The following is a 20,928-nucleotide window of genomic DNA, read 5'->3' on the forward strand; positions in this document are numbered from 1 at the left end:
GTTAGAACACATTCATGCAAACAACAAAATGAAATGCTCCACCAGGGAACCCCAAATCATCGCGGGCAGCAGTTTAGGGAGTCTAGAGAGAGAAACTGTTCACACCCGCGGTCTCAATAAAAATCCATGTCATCATGAACCCAATAGAATAGCCGGCGAGCCCCAACCGATCCATATGCAAAGGGAAGCTATCGGGGGCGCCGGCAACACAAGCTGCAAAACTCTACCTAGAAAGATTCTCGTCGACCCACGCGTCAGCCTCTCTCTCCCCACCTACCACTCTCTCTTCCTTTTAATTCCCCACCTACACTCTCTCTCTCATCTGACACATGCTACCGGCACATGCTATTGGACTGATCGGTGTGGAGAGTAAACATTTTAGCCGGCGTTTGCTGCCGGCGGTCCTAATACGTAGCCGGCATGTGTGTTGCCGGCTAGTATTTGGGGTCACCTGTGGAGAAGCTCTTAATAGGTGATGATGAAGGACCGATTTGCTAATTGCGTGGTTTAGAAGATACTCGAAACATGCAATGAACAGGCAGAGGGAGGCTTTCCTCGGTCGGATGAAATGTCACGTTCAAGCACTGGAGAAGTACACCTATGGCAAGCACATCGCCAGCCGAATTGAGCAGCTTTCTGGCGACGGTGTGTTGTCCCCTCAACTCCTGTCGATCATACTGGAGCTCCTGTCTGAAATACTTTTTGGTGTTTCTCTGGAAATGTTTCCTATTCTGCCTGGACTCCTGGTCCACATGTCATGGGCCACATGAGTGACAACATTATTCAGGATTCTCCAAGCTTGTTTCTATCAGTATCTGAACTTAACTTCAATTTTCAGGTGCTGCGCCCTTGGAATCCTAGATGAAAACCATAATTGAAGACCACCAAGTTCTTCAAGGAGAGAGTGCCGGCCGCCTTGGGTCGACCCTTTCAGTGCAGAAGGCAGAAAATGTGGAGTCACCACAGATTGTACAGTTAGTCTTGGTAGCCTTTTATCTTAGGTGTACTTATTATGCTAAGATGGATGATAGTGACCGTGGCTGCTTAGAAGAAAGTCTCAGAATAATGTGTGGTAGTACATATGTAGACATGCTTGGTGATGTAACCACTGCATACAACTTTCCAGCGAAATCTTGTTCTTGTTCTTGCGTTTGTCCGGCTGGTGTTTGCTTGATTATGCTGCGTTGCCAGAGGTTTTACCTTGTGAGCTTTGTATGCGTGGTCAGTTGATGCCAGATTGACTGATACCTTTGTGAGGCATGTCTAAGTTTTGTGATGCTGTGTCACCCGCCAGGGCGTGCACAGAAAGATGGCCATGGAGTCGGGCATTCCAAATAACGAGGAGCAAGCAAAATGCTTCCAGTCATCGCCCAAAAAGAAACAAGATATCTGCCTGTCCTTAATGAAGAATTAGGAGCTGTTCAGTAACCGGCAACAGAGTGAAGCTAGTTGCAGGAGGCGTTGAAACCTTTTTTTTACTACATGTCAGAGCTCATCTTCTCTTTCTTAATAGATGGCCCAATTTTCCCGATCTCACAGCGATCCACATATAGCGTTTTGCTTCTCCTATCTTCGTCCCCAATCCTTCATACGTGGGCTGGACCGACGCCCACAAATTGATTGCGTTTGATTTCTTCACGTTCTGCACATTAATACAAATTATTGGATTTCCTTTTCAAGAGTAACCGATGGATTACTCTCCCTTTTAAAGCAATGGTGCTACTCCACTTCCGTTGTCTCAGGAAGATTAATTGCCACAATTGGATCTTCACGCAGCTGCTCTTGAGAATTCTTGACTCCCGCAGATAAGCAACATGTTGGAGACGAGTGTATGCGCTCTGTCACCGAAGTTTTCCATCCGTGCGTGCAAGGTTAGATGTGATGATCTACTGATTCCTTATTGTATCACAACAGTCTTATTTCAAAACAACTGTTGCTCATTGCTATGTCCGTGGGTTGCAACAATGCCTACCAGACGCCTCACCTATTCCCAGTTTTTTCCATTGGTTTGCTTCTAAAGCTCCTGATGGTTATTATCCTGGCCTTGACCAGTTGGTCTGCTTTGTCAGCTCCCAGCTTCGCAACTGGTGATTACATCAGGACTATGGTCACGGGGAAGAACGTGATCGAGAGGTTCAAAGCTGGATCTATAGTTCTTTCGTGTAGGGACATGTGAATGTGGTTCTCAAAGCCCTGATGCTTTTCCTGTTTTATTAAATGTTGCAGGAGAATGAAGATGGTTGATACTGTCCAAGAGAAATAGATGACTCTGCATGCATTTACTTACCTCAATCGTTGTGATTCATCCATGAAGGTACGTAATTGTTCTGCAAGATTTTTTCCTACACATCCATAGCAGCCCTGCATAATTTCTACAATTTTTTTCTTTCGTTAGTTGTAAGTTGTTGTCGAACTAACTCCACCATCTTTATATTTGCTTTGCAGATGATTTTACATACTCCTATATATAAAAAGCAGCAGGCCATGCAATGAGAAGAGAAAATTACACACTGGAATTGTCGATCTCACCAGGTCATGCAATGAGAAGAGTATTATTTATGGTTTCCTAATTGCATTTCTTTAATTTTCTCTACCTATTGGTTTAGTGAAAGCTAGGAATGAATCCAATTTAGTATGGTACCTACACAACTACCTTGGAAATTTATATTATTTATGTATAAACATATTATTTATGTATAAACTCAAACACCATTATAGGTATTATGCATTTACTGGTTACGACTATGCAATATTATTGCATCTCTGATTTGTGTTGCTAATTTACATTCATATACGAATTTCATATAATCCCTATTATATTTAACAAGTGTTTCCTACCGGCCTATGACAAGACGAGTGGGAAGCAGATTTTATCGACCTATATACCATTGAGATCACGAGAGTGGGATCTAACAGTATGTTGATAACTTTTGTGCGTCACTAAATTATCATATGGGGTGATCGATACATAACGAGAAACTTTAATATATGATGACTATTTTGTATTTTCGCATTTGTGGATTATCTCAATATATCAACCTTATTTTATTTTGTGCAATATACATGTATAAGTTATGTTTTTCTCAGATTCTTATGTGTTCTATTCTCAATTTTCTTTCTTTCCAACATGGTCCCGCAGCAACGCGCGAGGTATCATCTAGTATAATTAGTACTCCATGATCAGGACGTATAAATACCGATAACAGTTTTAGAGTGTGGCTGCAGTTTTGAGTGAAGACGAGAATCACCGAAAATGGAGAACCAACGACAAAGATATGGCCAACAAAACAAAACAAAAATTGTTGAGAAATCGAAACTACATGAGGAATACCCACGCGTCAGACAATCTGGCACATGCTATACTGTATTATTTACGATGCAATCAAACTTCATACAGACGCCTACATAACAAAAAGTCGTTAGGTACGCTCAAATCAGCCCTTTTTTTTGCATATTTCGGTGGAAGGGGAATGTTGCATAGGAGTTCCTTTGCTAGACCCCACAATGTGTGGGAGTATTCAACACTGGGTACACCCTTTCCTTTCACATCACAGCTGCTAATGGGAAAATGGGCGGGAGGGAGAGGGATACAGAGTGTGTGTTGCCTCATGTTCATGAGATATAATGCTCTAATAAAATCAAGTTTCCGATGTCTGAGGTTTAACATGGTAGGCGTAAAAATCACATCAGGCTACATAATGAGTAAATAAATGAAACTACTCAAGTAAAGGTGGTAACATGATCAATAATTACCCTTCATTCTGGGTTTGGTCAAACTAACACATAAAGTTCGACCAATCATACAGATAGAAATGTCAACATCTATAATACCAAATATATAACAGAAAAATAATCTATAAATAAATCAAAATATTGTTTATATATTGTAGATGATGATATTTTCTATTATACGCTTAGTCAAAGTTTAGAAAATTTAACCTTAACTAAACCTAAAATGCAGGATATTTCCGAACAGAGAAAGTAGTCTAGTCGAACTAGAACAACTTTAGTGTCATCAACTAAAGCCCCACTGGTAAATTCTCTAATATACACAATTATATTCGGTAGTTGGAATGTGTAAACGCATATAGATAACACGTGGCATATACGTAATTTAATGCCATGAAAAATTAACAAAAGGGCACTATGTGCCTTAATCCAAATCAGTCGGTTTGAATGTCCCTAGCACAACCAAAATTCTTTTCCTTGGCTAGATAATACTTGTTAGATTATTCCAATATATAAAAAAATTTGGACGTTTTAAACTTTGAAGATAAGATTAGGCCTGTTTGGTACCATCTAGGCATGACTAAGGTTACCTCATATGTACAACTGGTAGCCTTACATTCTCTCAGCTCCCATCACACAGATATCAGTTGATGACAGTTACAAGTTCACGAAGCTACCATTTCACGAAATCAGCCCTAGCTAGTACGAATGGTAGTTCATAACACGATGCTTCCTAGCTACTACGAATGGTAGTTTATCATCACGGGAGCGGTCAACATACGGTCAGATGGTGGTGTTGCCTCTGGCTTCCCACATTGCGTCCGCCCACTCTTGCCTCTTCTCCTTCCAAGCATCATTGTCGCATGTGTTCACGCCATGGCCGGTCTGTACTTCATCAAAAGTGACAACCTCTTCGAAGAACTCATCATCGCCCCAACCTAGGATCCAGTTGTGAAGAATGCAACAAGCAATGACCAGCTTTACTTGAGTGTTAAAAGTGTGGAACGGTTTCTGGTCAAGGACCTTGAACATGTTCTTCAATGCAGCAAATGCCCTCTCAATGGCTACTCTAAGGCTTGAGTGTCTCAGATTGAACAACTCTTTCGCATTCCGAGGTCGGTGCCTAAGAGAGAACTCGTTGAGGTGGTACCTTGTTTTCCTGGAGGGAGGTAGAATACCAGGTTGGCATGCATATCCAGCATCTCCAAGGTAGAACTTACCCTCATGGATTTGCAACCCATCAAGCCTTGACAAGCTGTCACCCAGGATGCTCGCATCATGAGCTGGACCCTCCGACCTAGGAAGCATGTTGGTGAACCTCATATCGAAATCCGCATGTACTAGCACGTTCTGGCTGGTGTAGTGCTTCATCCCGCGTAATGCTGCAGACATTGATCACGGTACCTTTGCAGTGACATGAGTACCATCAATAGCCCCAATGCAATCCTTTAAAAAATGTAGCACACAATCATGTTTCTGAAAGTACCACACATCTGATAGGTAGAAGGAACATGATTTTGTACTCACCCTAAAATACGGGAACCACCTATAGCTGTTCTTGATCTTGGGTGGTGTGTTCATTGAAACGGCGACCCTGGTCCAGCGCCGGAGATCGAAGGGAGATGCGCACTGCTATATCTGGGTCGCCGCAGCCGCCGCCGGTGCGAAAATTGGGGGAAGAGAAAATTTGGGAGGGGGCTAATGGATAGGGTAACCGAAGAGGGAGGTTACCCCTACCTTTGCCGCGCAACGCCTCTGGGATTTCGGCTTCTCCCGCCATGCCCCTGGAGAAACTGTCAAACTGGGTGTTCCTCCAGAGCGTACCCCAGAGGTGCTTTAAGACCCGTAGCTATGCAAGAACGCGATTGAGCCCAGCCAATCAAACGAGCCGAAAATGTTGGACTAATGCGAGCCAAGGAGCATATAGGATACCAAACGCGCCCTAAGTAAACGTGACACAAAATATTAAGTGGTACATAGGGGCAGCGCTGGCGCATGTAACAACCGGTGTTCTTAAGCATGGAGTGCTCTCAAATACCAAGGTCCAAACACTTAACCATCGTTAGGGTAAACCGTTTTACACATTTGACCTTCTAGCTCTTGCTTATTACCAAGTGATCATCAATATCATTCGTTGAAATACCATATGTCATCCACACAATGGGCATACCACAAGATGCAGGTTTATCAGATTTCCTGAAGAACAAGCTACAGGAGATTGCAAGGTAGAATTCCTAGGCAGACCATATATTTACAAGATCAGATCATCATATTTTGAGTAGAGCCCTAGGATGTGTCAAGGTATTGAGAAGTGAGAGAAGTAATAATACTAACCATATCCATGCCCATACAAGAATACTAGAGTAGTATTAATCCTAGTTGTTCAAAGCAACATTTGATCTTGGAGGTGAAAACCATATTTCAATAACAATACCTTAGTAAACCAATTCCATAATCATCACAACTTTTTTTTTTGAGATCACAACTTGTTAGTGATCATAAACCCTAAGGATCTAGGGGGAGTGTTATGAGAGTATGTCAAGTATGTCTTCCTGTTAAATTATATCGCCCAATCTCTCTTAGGAACCTAACTTTTCCTAAAATCTCGGGACGAGATTTGTTTAAGGGGGAAGGGTTTGTAACACCCCAAATTTCAAAACAAAGAGAAAATGAATTTCCTTTTTCCAAAAATGAGAACCAACAAAAACTTTTCTTAAATAGAGTGCTATGCTTAGTGCTCATACCTATTACTTGTGTTTTTGCCATGATGAGTGTAATTATGCTTAGGTGATAAAACCTAAAAACCTAAAGTGATCAAGTGAAGATCATCAAATCAAATAAAATTAAAAGAGAAAGAAATCAAATAAGAAAAACCCTAAACCCTAACCTTCTCAAAAATCATGTAGATCTATTTTGAGAAACCTAAAATAAAAGGAAAATACATATGTGGGCATATAGCCCTAATGTGTAAATTGTGAACTCTATCTTTCTTACTTTGCTAAATGGTAGTGAACCATTGCAAAACTTACTAAACCCTAAACCTCATCCTCTTGTCATCAATCTTTGAAAAAAATAAAATAAAAAGAAAAGATCTTGTTTAAGAAAAAGGCATATGCAAGCCTATGGCTACTTCTTGAAAATGATGAGCTTTGCTTTGTCAACCTTGAGTAGATGAATTGAAATACCTCAACCCACTCAACAAAGCACCTACCAATCAATTCAAGTGAGAAACAAAATAAAATCCAACATATGCATAGAGGCATATGTGGCACTTAGCCAAATTATCAAATCTTGACCTAGCCATTTCCATTTCCTCAAAATGGTTTGAACCTTTCACCTAACTCAATCTAATACCAAATAAACCTCACTCCTGTCAAAATGAAGCAAATAAAAATAAAAGAATAAAAGTTGGAAATTCACAAAACCCTCACATATGGCTTATGCCATTTTTATAAATTTTGACCCTAGGCCAATTTGGTCTTCACCATTAGTTGAACAATGTTAATAAACACTTATTACAACTTTTGGAATCGAAGAAACACAAATCAAATGAATTTCAAACTCAAATTTGGCTCACATATGATAATGGTCAAATCTGCCATTTTTAGTCTGATCACTACTTTGAGCCCTTGCAATTCAAAATTTTCAAACTAAACTCCCTCAACTCTTTGCACCTCATCCAAGACAACATCAAAGTGAACACTTTTTGTAAAGATCACCATGCCAAATTCCTTTTAGATCAAATACTATGCTCATCCAAAGTTGCAACATTTTATTAAGTGGAACAATCTCCCCTTAGCCATTTTTGCAAATCTTTGAATTAAAATTTTCCACCACCACACCTCAACTCCTCTGGTCATTTCTAACTCAACCAAACACACATTTTTCAAATTGGGCAACCTTTTGAATTCACTCAAAAATTGGACAAATTGGCAATTTCCCAAACATGACACTATTTGACACTTTCAAATAGTGTCCTATCTAACCCTAATCTACCCCAAACTACCCTACTTGGTTCCCCTGTCCCCTCTCTCCCTACACCAGCACAGCCACCCTAGGAAACCAACCCTAGCATGCATGTGCATGGCCATGCCGGCCATGTTCTTCCTCCTCTTCTCCCTCTCTTCCTCAGCTCTGGCCCCCTTGTCAAATGAGACCACCTCGACCTACTGCAACCCCCTATGCCCACCATGGCCGGAGAGGAAGCTCACACGCGTCAGGCAACGCGCGCCCAGAGCGGCCCAGGCAATGTCGATCACGGCGTGGGCACGCCCCAGAGCACGCCACGGGCAGCTCAGAGCACCACCTGCCGCCGTCAACCCAGGCCCCTCTCGCTCTCTCCCTTCACCAAATCGCTCCACTGGATGACCAGCGCCCGCCAGACACGCTCCATGCTCGACCTCGCCGCACCTCCGCGGACCTCCTCGCCTCCATAAATAGAGCACCCCTGAGCCGAATTCCACACACTCCTCGCTTCCCCTCTTCCTCCTGAGCATCCTCCACTCCTCCTCCATCCACATTGGCCGCCGGAGCAAGCCAATTCGTCGCCGGAGCCCCGCCAGAACACCTGCACGCCGCCGTCGATTGCGACCACCCCAGACGCTCCCACGACCACCACTGGAACCGCCATCGTCGACAACCTTGAACACCGTCGACGCCCTGCCTCGCCGACCGCCGGAGACCTCGCCAGCATCAAACCCTCGCCGCCAGTATCTCCCCTCTCATCGACGTAGACGACGCATGTGAGCCGTCGATCCTTGTTCTAATCGTGTGTCTGAGACTGGTCGGTACCGTTTCGGGTTTTATGACCCGCTGACAGGCGTGCCCCACCTGTCAGGCGGCCTGCCGCGTGAGATGCGCTGTTGGGCCAGCCCAACTCCCTCTCGCCCGTTTCGGCCCGTTATTTTTCCCGCGCAGCCCATTTATTTCAAATCTAAAATTCTGTTTTAAATTCAAATAGCTCACAGATGCTTTGTTTAAATTTGAATAGTTTCAAATCTACTGCACCAAATTCAACAAATTTTATATGGTTGGAAAGCTAGTAAAAAGATCTAAAAGATGCCACTGGTCCCATGTCAAGGTTTGCTGTAGAATTAATCTGATAAAAAGAAGAAGGCGGACTTTTCCATATTCAAATAATTATTAAAAATCAATCAAAATAGATATTAAGTTAATTCCAACTCTAATAGCTCACATTTGACTTACACTAATTGTTTATGCAATAAAATGGTGTGGTCACTTTGCATGATCATGCCCTAGTTTAATTATGGACAATATGGCTAGTGTATGTAGTTGATATTGTCCAAAACTATTAAGTAAATCATATGAAGTCTTATACTTCATTTAAACCTTGTCTCAAATGAATTCATGTCATGTTTGGACCCCTGGCCAAACTCACTTATATGAATTACTTAGAGATTTAAATCATATGTAGCATTACTAAATGGTATGAGGTGGTCTACCTCATTTAAATCATTTTCTCAAATGATAATGATGAATATTTGACTTAGGTCAATAGAAGTTCATATATGATTGTTTGAGAAATTAAATCTTAAGAAGATTTCAATGAGAGGAAATTATTTCTCAAGAACCCTATGGAAACTATCATTTACATATTAAATAAAAGGAAGTGAATTCTCCTCAAGCAACACAACCCATGCACCCTAATTAGATTATTTGTGTGCATAGAATAGTTTGTGTGTTTGTATGTGATACATGGAATAGCCATTGAATTAGTGAGTAATTATACTCGTATTCAAATTTAGACGCTAGCACCGGAGAGTACACAGAAGAAGAAGATTGCTACCAGGAGGAGGAGGAGAACTTTGAGAACTACCAAGGCAAGCTAATATTCTTGCAAAGTGCAAAGCCCTTTGGGGCAAGGCACCATGAGTCTTATCTTTTCTTACATAAGCCTATCCCAAGTTTATACATTACAAGTTTTTACTTGTTTTCTCAAGAATTTGCTTTTGTAGTTAACTTTGGTCAAAGTAAGGAAGTTTACTAGAGTAGTAAAGTTAGTCTCAATCATGCAAAGCAAGGTAGCACCCCTCATGATTTAGAGCTAGTGCTAATGAAATAAAACTTGACTACTCTAGATGGGAACAATGTGACTTGAACTGAATTTGAAACCTTGGAATGATGAAGCATTCCATTGAATGATTTTTGAAGGTGAATATGACCAAGAGAAGATGGTGATTTTTGATAAAAATGATATTGGTTTGAATGCGATACCTTTCCAATAGTAAGTACCCCCACAATACCTGATTATGGGTAGGGCTTAACTGGAAGTTTATGCATCTTAGTATGGGTTCCCTCTGAATACACATCATAGGGGTTATGCTTGAGGCTGCCTCCATTGTTGAGAAAAGATGTGAATTGAGGTGAATTGTACGACCAAGCCCTGTGCAGTTCCCAGGTTGACAGTTGGTCTTCACTGGGAGGCCAAGCTCATGGGGAGAGGTGCTCATACTAGGATTTGTAAGTGAAAGGTTATGGTTGATGATCCGCGTACTGTGTTACGATGATTCGGGGTAATCCCGACGGATGAAATCAAATGTTGTGGCACAAGTGTGCAACCTCTGCAGAGTGTAAACCTATTCGAATAGCCGTGTCCACGGTTACAGACGGTTGGAAAGGCCATACAGTTTCCGATGTCATATCTTTGAAAAATGATGTTGAAAGAAGATGGTGAAATGAATGGTGGTGAATTGAATTGAAATCACCACTTGAATGGTGGGAATGACACTAATGTTCCCACTTGAGTTAGTTAGCATTTGAATAAGCTTTTCTCAAATACTTGTGAACTAAAACTGGCTTTATGCAAATAAACTAGAGCTTAGCAAACATGACTAGAGTTGTCTAGCACTTACATTAGTACTAGTTTGCGAGTACTTGAAGTACTCACGGCTTTGTCCCTGGCTATTCAAATGGCCAGAGTATGAAGATGAACAAGGAGATGACCAGCAGGACGCCTACGACAACTAGGAGTCTTCCGACGTCAAGCGTTGGCCTGTGGACTAGAGAGTCCTTGTATCTTACGCTTCCGCTATGAACTTGTGTTTGTTCGTTGATCAATAGATCAACTATTCGTGTAATATGGATGATGTGATTCCAAGTTGTAAGACATTATGGTTTGTAATGAATGATGACTGTGATACTTAACTATTATGCCTCGCAACAACAATATTCCTGGGATTGCGATGTATGACATAATAGGCATTCGGACTTAAAAATCCGGGTGTTGACAATATCTTTAGTTTCATTAGGCATAACTTTCAATTTTAAAAGATCAACATCAGCAGCAAGACTATCAACTTTAGAAGCAAGAATATCAATTTTACCAAGCTTTTCTTCAACAGATTTGTTAAAAGCAGTTTGTGTGCTAATAAATTCTTTAAGCATGGCTTCAAGACCAGGGGGTACATTCCTATTATTGTTGTAAGAATTACCATAACCATTACCATTATTAGAAGGATATAGCCTATAGTTGTTACTAGAATTATTCCTATAAGCATTGTTGTTGAAATTATTATTTTTAATGAAGTTCACATCAACATGCTCTTCTTGAGCAACCAATGAAGCTAAAGGAACATTATTAGGATCAACATTAGATCTACCATTCACAAGCATAGACATAATAGCATCAATCTTATCACTCAAGGAGGAGGTTTCTTCAACAGAATTTACCTTCTTACCTTGTGGAGCTCTTTCCGTGTGCCATTCAGAGTAATTAATCATCATATCATCAAGAAGCTTTGTTGCGGCGCCTAGAGTGATGGACATAAAAGTACCTCCAGCAGCTGAATCCAATAGGTTCCGCGAAGAAAAATTCAATCCTGCATAAAAGGTTTGGATGATCATCCAAGTAGTCAGTCCATGGGTAGGGCAATTTTTAACCAAAGATTTCATTCTTTCCCATGCTTGGGCAACATGCTCATTATACAATTGCTTAAAATTCATTATGCTACTTGTGTTATCACCAGATTTTGGCCAAATCAGGAGGTGGGCCGTAAAGGAGATGGGCTTGAAAGATTACACGTGGAGGATCTCTGAAGCGGCCTTACACGGAGAATTTGGGCTAGATTTCCCGTGTATCTTTAATTATAGTAGATTGCATCATAGATTAAAAGTTAGAGTTTGTCTCGTACACGGTGGGGATATTCCCACGTTAGAAAGTCCCTTGGACTATAAATATGTATCTAGGGTTTATGGAATAAACAACAACTCACGTTCAACCAAACAAACCAATCTCGGCGCATCGCCAACTCCTTCGTTTCGAGGGTTTCTATCCGGTAAGCGACATGCTGCCTAGATCGCATCTTGCGATCTAGGCAGCACAAGCTCCACGTTGTTCATGCGTTGCTCGTACTGAAGCCTTGTTGATGGCGAGCAACGTAGTTATCATAGATGTGTTAGGGTTAGCATAGTTCTTCGCGTAACATGCTAGCGTAGTGCAACCCTTGCATGTCTAGCCGCCCTCACACCCATCTCAGGTGTGGGGGCGGCACCCCGCTTGATCATTATTTAGTAGATCTGATCCGTTACGATTGCTCCTGGCTCTGCAAGGATTAGTTTAACATCTGCAATAGTTAGGCCTTACGAAGGGGTGGAGGATCCAGCGGCACGTAGGGTGTCGTTCGCAAGTCCTAAACAGGATGTTCCGGGGATCAACTTCATGTTGGTTTTTAGGCCTTGTTTAGGATCGGCTTACGATCACCGTGCGTGGCCGCGAGGCCCAACCTGGAGTAGGATGATCCGATTATGCGGTGAAAACCCTAAATCGTCGTAGATCTCATTAGCTTTATCTTGATCAAGCAGGACCACCATATATTCGTGCACCCCGTACGAATCATGGGTGGATCGGCTCCTTGAGCCTATACACAGGATAACCCGAGAGCCGATCGAGGCTCGTATTTAATGTTTACGTGTATGCCATGCAGGAAATTAAGCGAGGCATCTCCATCACCTTCCCGACCAGGTATAGGTCGGGTGGCACGCCCTTGCACTTCGCATCGGACGTGTGACCGGAAGAGCTTTGCGGGCCGTCGCTCGGAGGGGTCTCGGCCAGCCGCAGCTCTAGGCTCTTCCCGGCTCTACCGTGTTGACGGTCGCTGCCCGCCGGTGGGTTTTGGCAGTCAACACATTACGCTCGCCCGGTGGGACCATCGTCTACATCAACCACATCGCCATCTACATCTGAGATGGCGGACGGCACGCCAGTCACCTACGAGGAGCTGCCCGACGAGCTCAAGAAGAGGTATGACGAGATCAAAGTCACCCTCGAAGCCGACCTCATCGGCTCTTTTCGAAGAACCCGTTCCCATGGCATCGAGATGGAAGGGGTTCTCACCGGAAGGTGCACTCGATGGGATAGACCTCTACGCCCCGTCGGAGGAACGCACCGAGGGCCTACGGCAGGAGATCAACTACTTGGTGGCTCATTCGCTACACCGCCACTGCGAGAACCTGGTCAACACGTTGGAGCGTGTCGCTCTTCGCGTGATCCAGGAGATCATGATGCACCCCGTACTCGCCGTCAGGACCAGCTCTCGGGACGCATCAAGGAGAGTTGCCACTCCGGTCCCGTCCACCGCTGCCATATGCGTTGGCAGCACCAGAAGTGCCGGCTACACCGGCATTCGTCGTCTACAAGATTGGTGGTGACCCTAGTGACTACCAGTTCTTGCCCGAGGCGCCTAAGGAGATCCCTCACGGATACGCGTGCACGTATGTGCCAGATTGTGGCAACTGGGCACTCACGAACCAGGCCACAACATCGGGGACTCGGCGAAAACGGGAGGAACATCGGCGACGTAGCTTGAGAAGCGTACGTGGCTAGCTAAGTACGCCACCCCGACGAACCTCCGAGCTCGGCTCCTGCGGTTGGCTCGTAGCTGGAAAAGCAAACATGGCTGGCTAAGTACGCCACCCCGGCGAATCTTCGTAGTTCAACTCCTGCAGCCGACACGGCGGATCAGATCAGTACACCATGCGAGAGACCAGTTCGGCATGGTGCCGAAGAGAAGGGCAATCGGCTATTCCAAGCCGTTCACCGACGAGTACGAGATGATCCCGCTGCCACCTAAATATCGGCTCCACGATTTCTCCAAATTCAAAGTGGATCGGATGGCTCCAGCTCCATCGAACACGTCGGCCGATATTTGGCACAACTAGGACCGGCTTCGTGTCGGATCAGCTACGCGTGAGGCTCTTCTCACGGTCCCTCACGGGATCGGCTTTCGGATGGTATACCTCATTGCCACCATACTCCATCCGGACTTGGAAGCGATTGGAAGAGCAGTTCCATATGCAATACCATTCGAAGCTTCCGAGTCCGGCATTGCCGATCTAGCACAACTACGTCGAAGCGCGGAGAAGCGTGACGAGAATACATCCAGCGCTTCAGGAATCTTAGGAACCGATGTTATTCGGTTCGTATAGCTGAAAAGGAAACGATCGAGTTGGCGGTAGCAGGCCTTGCAACACAGCTCAAGGACATGGCCTCCCAAGCAGATTATCTCTCGCCGGGCGCACATGGTTCGAAGGCGTCGGCATATGAACAGCGCCACCGGACTGTACCAAGACAAGTTCAAACGTGCGGTAGTCCTGGTCGATGCGAGAGGAAGACGAAGTTCTGCGGGAGACCAAGAGGTAGCGATGGCTGAATGGACTCGGGGAGGAACCCCGTGTCCTGCAAATGGGTAAAGCCACCGAGGCCCACCCAGGGGATTTGATTTTGACGTGACCAAGACCGAGCAAATCTTCGACCTCCTGCTCAAGGAGAAGCGGTTGACGATTCCCGAAGGTCTCAAATTCCCCACGGCGCAAGAGCTGAACGGAAAGCCATACCGCAAATGGCACAACTCGCTCTCCCATGCCACCAACGATGCAGGTGTGGCATCGGCACATCCAAGCGGCGATAGAGAAGGGGCGTCTAATTTTCAACCGATGCGCCATGAAGGTCGATACCCAGCCCTTCCCCGCCGTTAACATGGTAGAGTTCACCTACTCGAAGGTTGCCACCGGGATCCTCGTTCAGCATCAACATGGTAGGACACGGGAATCACTCTGGCAAAGATGGAGATGAGGGCAGTGCTCTCATAGCAAGGACACAGAGGAGGCCGCTCCACGCGATCGGCTCCATCATGATGGCAGGCGCTACGCCACGAGAGGGAGGTGAAGAACATAAGATATCGGCGACCTCTCTCGATCACCTCCTCAACAAGTATGTAAGGCAGTATGACCAACGCCGACAGTCCAGCTATGATGATGAGAGGGATCGTCTGGCTAGTGAAGCCAGAAGACATCGTCGGCAGGATCGCGATGAGGAGGAGCACGAGCGCCGTGCCACGGAAAAATCAAGGGAGCAAGATGACAACGCCAGGCATTGGGACTGCCCCTTCTTCGTACACTCGCCGGGGATTCGGGAATGAGCCGATTGCCCACAATCGGCAATTGCCCGTAATGCAACCAAGAAGAAGAAGGAGGCAGCCAACGTGTCTGTGTTCAAGCGCCTAGGGCCTCTCCCGCCACAAAGTAAACGCGCTGAGTCACCTCGTTGGGCAGATCTCGAGGATTCGGAAGATGAGGGAGAAGAAGAAGAAGACAGGTGCCACCGGCCAAGGTGGTGCCCTGACGGACTCAGCCGTTCCCAAAAGCGCAGGGTTCAGCGGTTGCGCGGCCTGGAGGAAGCCGAAAGGTTGTACTTGCATACGCTAAGGAAGGCACGGCCTGATCTGGCTGCGAAAGTTTAGCGAACCCTGGATGAAGAGGGTCGTCCACGGAAAATGGAATGACGCCCCAAACAAAGGAAAGCCGATGATGAAACATCGGCTGGCACGAACATGGTGCTCGTCCTTCCGACAGAGCTTAGCGCTCCACGACTCTACGATGCACTCAAGGTGGACGACAGCAAGCGCATAAAGTCAGAAGTTGGGTTGGTTTTATCCAGCCTGACCGAGTAGCAGAATTAAACCAATGAGAAAATCGGGCGAGGCTGATCCTTGTGATCGGCCCCAGGAATTATGAAGGAACATTACAGTAACCTTCGATCAGCGCTCCAATAGATATGGAGGCCGATTCCAGCAATCGGCCAAAATTATCCTCACCACATGTTACGCTTGTGTCCGTCCTTGTTCCTACCGGAGCCGACGTATGAATTACAGAGAGCCGATATCCGCCATGCCCGACAGATTCGGCTCTGGGGGCACCTAAACACGATGAACTTGGGAACAGATGCAGGAGGACATGTGTGCAATGAAATATTGGGGGCCAATCGGCCAAAAAAAAAAAAAAATTTGAAGCCGATGCGCAGCCATCGACTCTAGTACAGTCACACAAGACCAAGGCGGCCTGCTGGTTATATGCTCAAAGTTCACGTCGACATCGACGTTCAGTGCAGGAAAGCCGATCAGCGACCTGTGCATCCTCGCCGTATTCTCGCCTTGATTAAGACTCGGGGGCAGCTCGCCCTAAAATATCTTTAGAGAGCCGATTTTGTTGGAATCGGCTGTTTCTACATTACAATGTGGGAACCAATGGCGACGCAGTTGGCTCACTTCAAGTGGGGATCGGAGGGTGACTTGCCCTAGAGGTTCTTGGCTTTGGAAGCCGATTCTGTTGGAGTCAACGGTTTCGGTATCCAAGTTGATTCAAAGCAATAGTTTTGGGACTCTCTTGGGAACGTCCGCTCAAAAATCAAAGGAAGCCGATCTGCTGCGATCGGGCGCACCAGTGCTATCGTCATCAGCAGGGCTAGCTAACTTGGAAGTTAACTTGGAAGGATGACGGAATTAGTTTGTCTCGCTGGTCGTTAAGCATTGGTTAGCAACCGTCAAGGTCAGAGGAGGAAAATCGGCTGAGTCGGCATAAAGAACATCGGCAAAATCAAAAGAAATTTTCATTGATAATAGGATCCGATTGTTCGGCAAAGGGGACAGGTTGCTACTGCTAATCCTATGATAGTAGGTCCCTATTCTAAGGGCTGTTGCCGTCTTTACCGTCGCTGGAGTAGCTGCCCTCATTGCTGCTGTCGACGAACCCCTCGGTGCTGCTACTGTGACCTTCAACGGAGGCTTCTTCCTCGTCATCATCATCGTCCTCGTCTGACCAAGCCCAGCCCCGGATGCGTTTCGCCGGCGGTTCATCGGAGGAGGTGTCGTCCTCCTGTTCCTTCTTCATGTCGGAGAAGATGTCTTCGTCTTCGGTATCCTCTCTTTTGGTGACGGATGTGAATTTACCCCGGAAGGGAGGGTCGTCGTCGCCGCTCTCCGCCTCCAGTGCTCCGTCAACTAGGTACCGGAGGTCATCTTCCCCGTCGGTTAGGGGCATGTCCCCATCTGACCAGACGAGGTCCTCACCCTCCGGCACGAAGTCGAAATCCCACTCCTGCTTGTCCCAATGCTTGGGAGCCCGGCGGTTGTACGCCTCCATCTTGTCGTGCTCTGGGACTAACTCGCTTGAGGTAGAGGATTGGAGAGAAGCGGAAGACAAGGAAGAAGACGACATGGCTGAAGGAGAAGCGGGTTTTCGGGGTGCCGATGGCTGGAACAGAGGAAGGGGATAAAGAGAGCTAATCGATCAAGACACGATTAAATAATGAGAAATCTGGTAGAGATTTAATGCCATTACAGCTTTCCAAGGAGTCGATGCCAAAGCTATCGAATTTGCAGAGAAGCTGGGAAGACAGGGCATAATGATGACGGATGCTGCAACGGCTCTGCTCTGCCCCGACGTGACCCTTCGAAGGAAAGACAGAGTGGTTTTGGAATTATCATTGCCAAAACCAGGGGGGCATGTGTTATCACCAGATTTTGGCCAAATCAGGAGGTGGGCCGTAAAGGAGATGGGCTTGAAAGATTACACGTGGAGGATCTCTGAAGCGGCCTTACACGGAGAATTTGGGCTAGATTGCCCGTGTATCTTTAATTATAGTAGATTGCATCATAGATTAAAAGTTAGAGTTTGTCTCGTACACGGTGGGGATATTCCCACGTTAGAAAGTCCCTTGGACTATAAATATGTATCTAGGGTTTATGGAATAAACAACAACTCACGTTCAACCAAACAAACCAATCTCGGTGCATCGCCAACTCCTTCGTTTCGAGGGTTTCTATCCGGTAAGCGACATGCTGCCTAGATCGCATCTTGCGATCTAGGCAGCACAAGCTCCACGTTGTTCATGCGTTGCTCGTACTGAAGCCTTGTTGATGGCGAGCAACGTAGTTATCATAGATGTGTTAGGGTTAGCATAGTTCTTCGCGTAACATGCTAGCGTAGTGCAACCCTTGCATGTCTAGCCGCCCTCACAGCCATCTCAGGTGTGGGGGCGGCACCCCGCTTGATCATTATTTAGTAGATCTGATCCGTTACGATTGCTCCTGGCTCTGCAAGGATTAGTTTAACATCTGCAATAGTTAGGCCTTACGAAGGGGTGGAGGATCCAGCGGCACGTAGGGTGTCGTTCGCAAGTCCTAAACAGGATGTTCCGGGGATCAACTTCATGTTGGTTTTTAGGCCTTGTTTAGGATCGGCTTACGATCACCGTGCGTGGCCGCGAGGCCCAATCTGGAGTAGGATGATCCGATTATGCGGTGAAAACCCTAAATCGTCGTAGATCTCATTAGCTTTATCTTGATCAAGCAGGACCACCATATATTCGTGCACCCCGTACGAATCATGGGTGGATCGGCTCCCTGAGCCGATTCACAGGATAACCTGAGAGCCGATCGAGGCTCGTATTTAATGTTTACGTGTATGCCATGCAGGAAATTAAGCGAGGCATCTCCATCACCTTCCTGACCAGGTATAGGTCAGGTGGCACGCCCTTGCACTTCGCATCGGACGTGTGACCAGAAGAGCTTTGCGGGCCGTCGCTCGGAGGGGTCTCAGCCAGCCGCAGCTCTAGGCTCTTCCCGGCTCTACCGTGTTGACAGTCGCTGCCCGCCGGTGGGTTTTGGCAGTCAACAACTTCTCAAAGATATAATTTTAGCAGGAGGATAATATCTACCAATGAAGGCATCCTTACATTTAGTCCATGAATCAATACTATTCTTAGGCAAAGATAGCAACCAACCTTTAGCTCTTCCTCTTAATGAGAAAGGAAACAATTTTAATTTTATAATGTCACCATCTACATCCTTATACTTTTGCATTTCATATAGTTCAACAAAATTATTAAGATGGGCAGCAGCACCATCAGAACTAACACCAGAAAATTGCTCTCTTATAACAAGATTTAGTAAAGCAGGTTTAATTTCAAAGAATTCTGCTGTAGTAGCAGGTGGAGCAATAGGTGTGCATAAGAAATCATTATTATTTGTGCTTGTGAAGTCACACAACTTAGTATTTTCAGGAGTACCCATTTTAGCAATAGTAAATAAAGCAAACTAGATAAAATAAATGCAAGTAACTATTTTTTTGTGTTTTTAATATTGAGAACGCAAACAAGACAGTAAATAAAGTAAAACAAGTAACTATTTTTTTGTATTTTTGATATAGAGCAAACAAAGCAGTAAATAAAATAAAGTAAAGCAAGACAAAAACAAAGTAAAGAGATTGGAAGTGGAGACTCCCCTTGCAGTGTGTCTTGATCTCCCCGGCAACGGCGCCAGAAAAAGAGCTTGATACGCGTACATCACGCGTCCGTTGGGAACCCCAAGAGGAAGGTGTGATGCGTACAGCAGCAAGTTTTTCCTCAGTAAGAAACCAAGGTTATCGAACCAGTAGGAGCCAAGAAGCACGTGAAGGTTGATGGTGGCGGAGTGTAGTGCAGCGCAACACTAGAGATTCCGGCGCCAACGTGGAACCTGCACAACACAATCAAAGTACTTTGCCCCAACGTAACAGTGAGGTTGTCAATCTCACCGGCTTGCTGTAACAAAGGATTAGATGTATAGTGTGGATGATGATGTATGCGAAGAACAGTAAGAACAAGTATTGCAGTAGATTGTATTCGATGTAAAAGAATGGACCGGGGTCCACAGTTCACTAGTGGTGTCTCTCCAATAAGAAATAGCATGTTGGGTGAACAAATTACAGTTGGGCAATGGACAAATAAAGAGGGCATAACAATGCACATACATATTATGATGAGTAGTTTGAAATTCAATTGGGCATTACGACAAAGTACATAGACCGCTATCCAGCATGCATCTATGCCTAAAAAGTCCACCTTCGGGTTAGCATCCGCACCCCTTCCAGTATTAAGTTGCAAACAACAGACAATTGCATTAAGTATGGTGCGTAATGTAATCAACACAAATATCCTCAGACAAAGCATTGATGTTTTATCCCAAGTGGCAACAGCACATCCACAACCTTAGAACTTTCTGTCACTGTCCCAGATTAAATGGAGGAATGAACCCACTATCGAGCATAAATACTCCCTCTTGGAGTTACAAGTATCAACTTGGCCAGAGCCTCTACTAGCAACGGAGAGCATGCAAGATCATAAACAACACATAGATGATAGATTGATAATCAACATAACATAGTATTTCATATTCATCGGATCCCAACAAACGCAACATGTAGCATTACAAATAGATGATCTTGATCATGTTAGGCAGCTCACAAGATCGAACAATGATAGCACATGAGGAGAAGACAACCATCTAGCTACTGCTATGGACCCATAGTCCAGGGGTGAACTACTCACACATCACTCCGGAGGCGATCATGGCGATGAAGAGTCCTCCGGGAGATGATTCCCCTCTCCGGCAGGGTGCCGGAGGCGATCTCCTGAATCCCCCGAGATGGGATTGGCGGCAGCGGCGTCTCTAGAAGGTTTTCCGTATCGTGGCTATCGGTACTGGGGTTTTCTCGACGAAGCCTTCTTATAGGCGGAAGGGTAGGTCTAGGGGCAACACGAGGGGCCCACACAACAGGGTGGCGCGGGCCCCTCCTTGGCCGCGCCGCCTTAGTGTGGCGCCACCTCGTGGCCCCACTTCGTATCTCCCTTGGTCTTCTGGAAGCTTCGTGGAAAAATAAGACACTGGGCGTTGATTTCGTCCAATTCCGAGAATATTTCCTTTGTAGGATTTCTGAAACCAAAAACAAAGAATACGACAATCGGCTCTTCGGCATCTTGTCAATAGGTTAGTGCCGGAAAATGCATAAATATGACATAAAGTGTGTATAAAACATGTGAGTATCATCATAAAAGTAGCATGGAACATAAGAAATTATAGATACGTT

General features: G+C 45.3%; 1 protein-coding gene across 1 annotated transcript; it reads right to left on the bottom strand.

Moving 5' to 3' along the window:
* Positions 1-4,512: 4,512 nt before the first annotated feature.
* LOC139831760 (uncharacterized) lies at positions 4,513-5,100 on the bottom strand. The gene has a single exon (XM_071821086.1). It carries the CDS (start codon positions 5,098-5,100, stop codon positions 4,513-4,515), a length of 588 nt encoding a protein of 195 aa, XP_071677187.1.
* Between the last annotated feature and the right edge of the window lie 15,828 nt (positions 5,101-20,928).

The sequence above is a fragment of the Lolium perenne genome, chromosome 5 (assembly GCF_019359855.2).
Source record: "Lolium perenne isolate Kyuss_39 chromosome 5, Kyuss_2.0, whole genome shotgun sequence".
Taxonomy (NCBI): Eukaryota; Viridiplantae; Streptophyta; class Magnoliopsida; order Poales; family Poaceae; genus Lolium; species Lolium perenne.

Excerpts from the sequence above, each read along its gene's own strand:
- LOC139831760 (XM_071821086.1), bottom strand. The coding sequence starts at position 5,100 with ATGAAGCACTACACCAGCCAGAACGTGCTAGTACATGCGGATTTCGAT.